We start from the raw sequence: 7,645 nt of genomic DNA, 5'->3' as shown, positions 1-7,645 counted from the left end.
TTCATCTTTCTCCCGTGGAACAGCTGGTAGTTTCGAACTGCTGACCTTGAGGTTCGCAGCCCGATTCGTAACCACTACGCTACCAGAGCTCCTTACAACTGTGTTTATCATGTGTTTTTTCTGTGACTAAAATAGAAAATCAGTACTACTAAGTGTTTTGTATGATCCGGCAGGAGAGGAGTTTCATGGGGTGGGGATGCTGCTATGAGTTACCGCACTGGGCGGCACCCACCCAAGTGACATCACCAAAGGCAGACCTATACCAGGGCAATGGGTCAGCAGTAAAGCTTCATGGTAGACTCTAGGGAATGTTAGAGAACATCTGCGGTACCTTTACAGACGGTCTCTCCTTCAGGATGCTGGGTGGGCAGGAAACTGGTTCAGCTAACACCGCACGTATTTCCAGAACATCCCCATTCTCTTATTCTTATTTCCTTTCAAAAATGCTCAACTTTTTTTCTTGCTCTATCTTTGAGCTCTGGTAGCGTAGTGGTTACGAATCGGGCTGCGAACCTTAAGGTCAGCGGTTCGAAACTACCAATCGCTCCGCGGGAGAAAGATGAGGCTTTCTACTCCCGTAAAGATTTACACCCTCGGAAACCCTGTACAGGGTTGCTATGGGTCGGAACCGACTCGATGGCACTTAACAACAACAACAACAATCTTTGACTCGAATACCTACCAGAACCCGCATATATATATATTTATACTGAAATGAGACCTAACACTCAGCTCTTCATCATAAGGGAAGCTCCCACAAACAGCTACATCCTGAGCCTTTTTCTTCATAGTTTTTCTCTTTTTCCATATCGAACCTGGGACTAGTTAAACAACATCTCCCCTAGAATGTTAACCACCAGTAGGTCTGTTTGGTCTGAATGCATGAAGCTTCTATGGTCAGCCAATTTATTGCTAATTGTAAAGTGTTTCCTCTTCGTTTCATTAAAGAAAAGGTAACAAGTAGCTCTTCATCCAGGCCAAGTGAAGGAGTGTACCCTAGGTTCCCATTTGGTGGCAAGCCCAGCTGGCCTTAGCGTTTCCTACGTTGTCTTCTGCTGTTGGAGGTTTAGCTGTGTAGACCCTCATGGGAAGCTATTGCAACAGAAAGATATGCCTGGATATTTGTTTTGACTCCACGTTTGAGGTCAAGGGTGTTATATTAAGAGCCAAATTCTGGCATGTTCTATAAACCCCATCTTTGTCATGGCAGGTGGCTGTTTCTTGTAAGAAAAAATGGGAAGAAACTGCTAACCACTAGGCACTCTGATCACAGTACAAAGGAAACAACAGAACAAACACTGATGTTGAATGGATTCCAACTTATAGCAAGCCGAGGGGACAGAGTAGAACTGCCCCATAGGGTTTCCACAGCTGTAAGTCTTTACAGAAGGAGACAGCCTCGTCTTTCTGCAGAGTAGCAGCTGGTGGGTTTGAACTGCTGACCCTTTGGTTTGCAGTCTAGTGTTTAACTACTACACCATTGGGCTCCTCTCATCACAGACGTGGTGGTGGTGGTTAAGTGCTATGGACTCAGAGTGACTCAGAATAGTCTTTATGGGAGCAGACAGCCTCATCTTTCTCCCAAGGAGAGGCTGGTAGATTCGAACTGCTGATCTCTAGGTTAGCAGCCCAAGTCATAACCTACTACACTACCAGGGTTCCATCATCACAGTTGTTGTTGTGAAGTGCCATCGATTTCGTTCCGACTCATAGCAACTCTGTATAGGGTTTTCGAGGAGCGGCTGGTGAGCTTGAATGCCCACCTTGCGGTTCAAACCGATCTTGTGTTCCAGCTCGTTAACCCTCAGTGCCTCACCAGGATTCCTCATCACAGCACTGGTCGGGAAATGTCCTTTGAGACCAGGGTTCAAAGCACCTTCTGGACCCTCATGTCCTGCTGGGAAGAATGTTAGAAACAGATCAGCAATATCTCTTACACCTCAGTCTTAGATCTGAATGGCTGGTGTTCAGCATGTGCTCTCCCCACACCTCAGCCCCTGAGCCATGTCTATTCATGGATTCTGGGAGGCTTCCCGGGCCTTCTGTGAACCTATGCCAGGTGCAAACTATGAGTTATTGTTGCTGTTGTTCAGTGTTGCTGAGTTGGTTCCAACTCATAGCGACTCTGTAAAGGCTTCAGAGGAGCAGCTGATGAGTTTGAACCACTGATCCTACAGTTCAAGCCCAGTGCTTTATCCTACAGCACCTGTGGATGCTCCCTTGTAATCCCCAGCCTTGCTGTCTGACCAGAGGCATCCCATTGTGGCCCTACAAGCAAGCAAGCAGTCTTCAGAACTGTGTCAAGTTTTTATGCTCTGTCTTTCTATCTCTTCCTTGTGATACAGGGCCAAGCATACCTGCAAAAAAACCTTGCTGGAGGAGGTTCAGGAACTGGAGACCAAGTCCAGGGTGATGGGCAAAGCCATGCTGCGGGATAGTAATGGGAAGAGGTGAGGCAGCCCCCGCTCCGCAGAAGAGCACCAGTCTGCCCTGCCCCTCTCGACTCACCCATCCTTACTGCTCTCCTGGCTGACTTCATCTCAGCAGAATCCTGGACCACTCACTGCTATGCATTTTGGGGATTCTCTAGGAATGTGGTAACGTTGAAATTTAACTCTCACTCACTCAGTGACTTTTGGGGTCACTGAGCATGCCCCCAGGTAAGACTGGTTCTGAACATCTAGGAAGCCACCTATAGGTACAAAGTTAAAAAACAATAAGGTAGTAATGTTCAAGTGAAAGGAAGATTTCAGGTTTAATAGCATCATCCAAGAGACATTTGAAAACTAAACCTTTTGTGATACGGCGTCATTTGCATGCTGAATATGGCAAAGTCTTCATTCATCCTGGTGTGGCTCTGTAGGATCATCCCTGGACTGCAATCCATAAGGTTTAAGCTCACCAGCTGCTCTTTGGAAACCCTATATTGGGTGGCTATGAGTCAGGACTGACTTGGTGGTACTTAACAACAACCACAATTCATTCATCATGTTAATCTTGGTACAGTCCTCTTGGGGTTGTTGGTGATTCTCTAAGACTCAGTATATCAGTGATTCATAGTGACCCTATCTATGTACAGCAGAAGGAAACACTGCCCAGTCTTAGGCAATCATTTCTATGTTTGAGCCTACTGTTGAAGTCAGTATCAACCCATCTCCAGGAAGGTCTCCCTCTTTTCCAGCAACTGTTTACTAAGCATTTTGTCCTTCTCTAGGGACTGACTTTCCTGATACCAAGCCCAAAGTATGCGAGACAAAGTCTCACCACCTCACTTCTGAGGCGCATTCTGGCTGTACATCTGTTCATTCTTCTGCAAATCCATGGTGTATTTGATCTTCGTCACCAACACCATGACTCAAAATCAGTTCTTCTTTGGTCTTCCTTATTCATGGTTTAGCTTCACAGACATATCAGGTGACTGAAAAATACCATGGCTCAGGTCTGGCGCATTGTAGTCCTAAAAGAGACACTTTTGCTCTTGAATTCTGTGAAGAGGTCTTCGGCAGCAGATTTGCCCAAGGCCACTTGGTATATACCTGGTTTTTGGTTTGGTTTTGTTTAATGAATTGGGTTTTTGTTTTGTTTCGTTTTTCCTAATGGAGGTAAGAAAGCGTCGTGTGAACTACATAAGGTGGTTCCTGCTCCTCACTATTCCTCACAGAATGTCACCCTAAACTTTCTCAGCCTTTACACTGATAAACACGGCTTGTGGTTATCTTGTTGCATGTGTTAAAATGCTGATGTTAATCTTTGATTAAATTTGAACCCTACCAAAGGAAATTTGGACTTCTGTAGTTCCAGTTAGCAGCTCTGCACTGCGAACCACAAAGTCAGCAGTTCAAACACAACAGCTGCTCCTCAGAAACCCTATAAAGGGTCGCTGAGTCTGGACCAACTCGATGGCACTTAACAACAACAACAATGAGTATTTATTAATTATTTTTATTAATTAATTTATTAATTAATGTGCACTTTACCTATCCTAAATGTAGCTTGAACAACAGGATACATTTAGGATAGGTAAGATAAGCACTGGACTGCAAAGTCGGTTTGAGCTGTAAGTCGGCAGTTCAAATTCACCACCTGCTCCTCAGAAGCCCTGTGCAGAGTCACTATGAGTCAGAACTAAGTCCACGGCACTTAACAACAATGACAGTGTTATGGAGTCCTGGTTTGGCCCTGTAGGATAAGCACTGGACCGCAAGTTTGGTTTGAGCTGCAAGTCGGTGGTTCAGATTCACCAACCGCTCCTTGGAAACCCTCTACAAGGTCACTATGAGTCAGAATGAACTTGACAGCATTTAACAACAACAACAAAGGAAATTTGCCTGGTCCTGAAGACAATCCACAGTGTAATACAAAGCCAGGGCTACCTTTGAAATAGAGGTGGCTGGTCCTCATGGTACAGTGGGTTAAAGTATTGGGCTGCTAACCACAAGGTCAGTGGTTCAAACCCAGCAGGTGCTCCTCGGGAGGAAGATGAGGTAGTTTGCTCACATAAAGATTTACAGCCTCAGGAATCCTGTATAGGGTCGCTGTGAGTCTGAACCAACTCCATGGCACTCCACCACCACCAAATTCCTTGAGACAGGAAGAGGAAAAAAAATACATTCTGAGACTCCAAAATTTATCTTGAACAACAGGAAATACTGGGGAAATCCTTGCCAACTGAAATGAATGAGTGTTTAAAACTCTACATTAAAGTATGTATCCGTTTTAATTACTGCTTATGTTTAATAAGTGCAATCAGTTTTACCATATTTGAAAACAGCTTACCATATTTGAAAAGAATTCTCAAACACACACAGCGATTGCTACAAGGGTATAGTGCTTGGTAAGTAGAAAGAGAATTTCAGAGCAGCATTCCAAACCTCAGTTCAGATGTTTTACAGGAAACAATACCTATCATGTGATCTAAGAATACATTTAATATATTTTAATCTGTTGGATGTAGGATCATGCTTTGGCCAGTGAAGTTCTTCAAGTAGCCGGGGTTACAGGCTAGGTAAAGTGAAGAACATCCCAATTCTAGAGACCCTCTAACTGGAGATCAAAAAAGCCTTCCTGCCAGAATAGAGACTGAATTGAAAACAAGGCTTTGAAGGTGTGAAGGACTTGAGTAGACAGAAAGAATGAGGTTCAGGCGGTGTCTGAGGGGGCTTTCCATTCAATTTTTCCACGAACTTTTTGAAGCCCTCTCATATACAAAAGTGCACTCATTTCACAGACTCCGGAGCTGGAGGTCATAGCCATTGTTGATTGTGTGACCTTAAGCAAGAGATTGACTACTTCAGGGATTAGCCCTTCACTTGTTACAACCTGCTGTTGCCATTGTTATTTGCCAACCAGTCTGCCCGCCCCCCCTCAAGCCGCAGGTGTCTAGCCTAACAAACATTGCCTGATGCAGCACTGTCTTCAGGATTATTGGTCATTGGTATGCGAAAGTCCATAGGAGTGTCTTGAGACCTGAGGGGGAGGGGGTCTCATTTTACAACACTGCATCCACAATATTCTCCTGTGAGCAGAGTCTTCATTGGCAGATCTGGGGAAGCACATCACCAAGTTTGCCTTGTCTGGAACTTGTCCACCATGGGTGACAAGTGGCATCGCTTCTGGCATCAGAGCAACATGCAAACCGTCACAGTCTGACAAACTGACAAACATGTGGTAGTAGGTGAAACCCAAACCCATGCCATCAAGTTGATTCTGAGTCACAGCCACCCTTAGGATGATCATTCCGGGAGCAGGTTGCCTCTTGTTCCTTCCACGGAGCAGCTGGTGGATCCGAACTGCCAGCCTTGCGGTTAGCAGCCCAGTGAATTTCCCACCAGGACTCCTTAGTGATGGTGGAAAACCATTCATTCTGTATCACTCCTTAGAATCCATGTAAATATCTGTACACCAGAGCAGACTGTCCCGCCCACCAGAGGAACGCCAGCATCAGCTGGTGATCTTCCTTTGATGGGACAGCCAGGGCATTTACGAATAAGAACATCGTGGGTCATAGCCTGGAAACAGAGCTTTCTTTCACTTGTTGATAAAAAGATTATTAAAACACAAATTCCTGTCTGTTGTTTATAATCACTTTTGAATGTGTAAATGGATACCAGAAGACAATTTGAGTGTAAGTCTGGTTTCCTACCTCCCACAATGTAAAATCTGTTTTCCGGCCACTGTGGGAATTTCACAACTTGGTATTTGCTGCCGTTGTGTGTGTACCATGTGTGACTGCTGACTCTCGGATTCATTCCCTCTCTGTTCTCAGGATATTTCTTCACTCCTGAATTCAAAGACAGAAGATAGTTCGGGGAGTCCATATCTCCCCTGTCCTCCTCAGCAACAACCTTCCCTTCCCCTTTGCTTTTCTCCCTCGTAATTGCTCCCAGGTTTTCTGGGTGGTCCATCTGCCAACAAGATAAAGGCAGCTGCTCTCTGGTCAGAGAGGACTGAGCCCCGCTGGGCCTCCTGGGAGCTACTCACAATTGTTCTTTTGTCACCTTTGTTTGCTTCTTTCCCACCTGCCTGAATTCCTGTGCCTCTGAGGCCGGAGGAGAGGGCTCTGTCCTTCCTTCTAGGAGTCCTGGTGGTGCTGCTAACTGAAAGGTCGGCAGTTCAAATCCACCATCCACTCCGCAGGAGAAAGCTGAGGCAGTCTGTTCCCAGAAAGATTTATAGTTCGATTGTGTCCTACAGGGTCTCTTATGAGTCAAAATTGACCCGATGGCAGTGGGTCTGGTTTTGGGTTTGGGGGCCTTCCTTCTAAAGACTGTACTGACTCCCTCTTTGAGAAATCTGAGTGTTTTTGCCTTTTCTATCTTCCTCATTTCCCACAGCCATACCTCACAAGGACCCCAGTTTACTCAGTGATTCTTTCTAGCTGTTTATCCAGCACCTAGTCCAAGCTCTATGAATATTTGTTGACTGATCAGAGAATGTGAAAGCCCAGTGGAGGTGGCTGAGTGGAAAGGGAGGTGGGCTGCGTAATCAATCACGGTCTCGATGCATCATCAGTGTCCTTGCAGACCTCTGGTGTCCAGGGGGTCAGCTCCAGGGCAGTGTCCACAGACAGATGTGGAGAGGTATAGTCACTCATGTGCCTTCAGGGCAGTTTGTCTCTGGGTTTAGTCTCCATAAGGGCATACTAGGCTCCTGGTGTGGCCCTGCCGCATCAGCACTGGACCGTGAACCATATGGTCAGCAGTTCACACTATGATAGAACACTGCTTTGAAAATGGCTATTTTACTTATCAGGTCGTTGGATCTGCAGGCTAAGCTAAGCGTATTGGGGTAACAATAATAGCCGTTGTTGTTGTTGTTAGATGCCATTGAGTTGGTAACGACCCATAGTGGTCTTATGCTCAACAGAACAAAGCACTGCCCGTCCTGCACCATCCTCACAGTTGCTGTTACATTTAAGTCTATGTTGCTGCCACTGAGCCAATCCATCTCGTTGGGGGACTTCCTCTTTTTCAGTGACCGTCCACTTTACCAAGTAGGATGTCCTTCTGCAGGAACTGGTTCCTCCTGATAATATGTCTAAAGTATGAGAGACAAAGTCTGGCCATCCTGGCTTCTCAGGAGCACTCTGGCTGCACTTCTTACAACACAGATTGGTTTGTTCTGGCAGCCCATGGTACTTTCAATA

The 7,645-nt window shown here is 45.7% G+C and overlaps 1 protein-coding gene across 1 annotated transcript in view; it reads left to right on the top strand.

The window, feature by feature from the left end:
* ATP8A2 (ATPase, aminophospholipid transporter, class I, type 8A, member 2) overlaps positions 1–7,645 on the top strand; it is a 727,934-nt gene that overhangs the window by 682,630 nt on the left and 37,659 nt on the right. Inside the window, exon 35 of the mRNA XM_006831949.1 lies at positions 2,346–2,450. Coding sequence (XP_006832012.1) covers positions 2,346–2,450 — 105 coding nt within the window. The remainder of the gene's footprint in view (positions 1–2,345; positions 2,451–7,645) is intronic.

The sequence above is a fragment of the Chrysochloris asiatica genome, unplaced genomic scaffold, assembly GCF_000296735.1.
Source record: "Chrysochloris asiatica unplaced genomic scaffold, ChrAsi1.0 scaffold00005, whole genome shotgun sequence".
Classification (NCBI taxonomy): domain Eukaryota; kingdom Metazoa; phylum Chordata; class Mammalia; order Afrosoricida; family Chrysochloridae; genus Chrysochloris; species Chrysochloris asiatica.
This window is presented reverse-complemented; position numbering and strand designations above follow the sequence as displayed.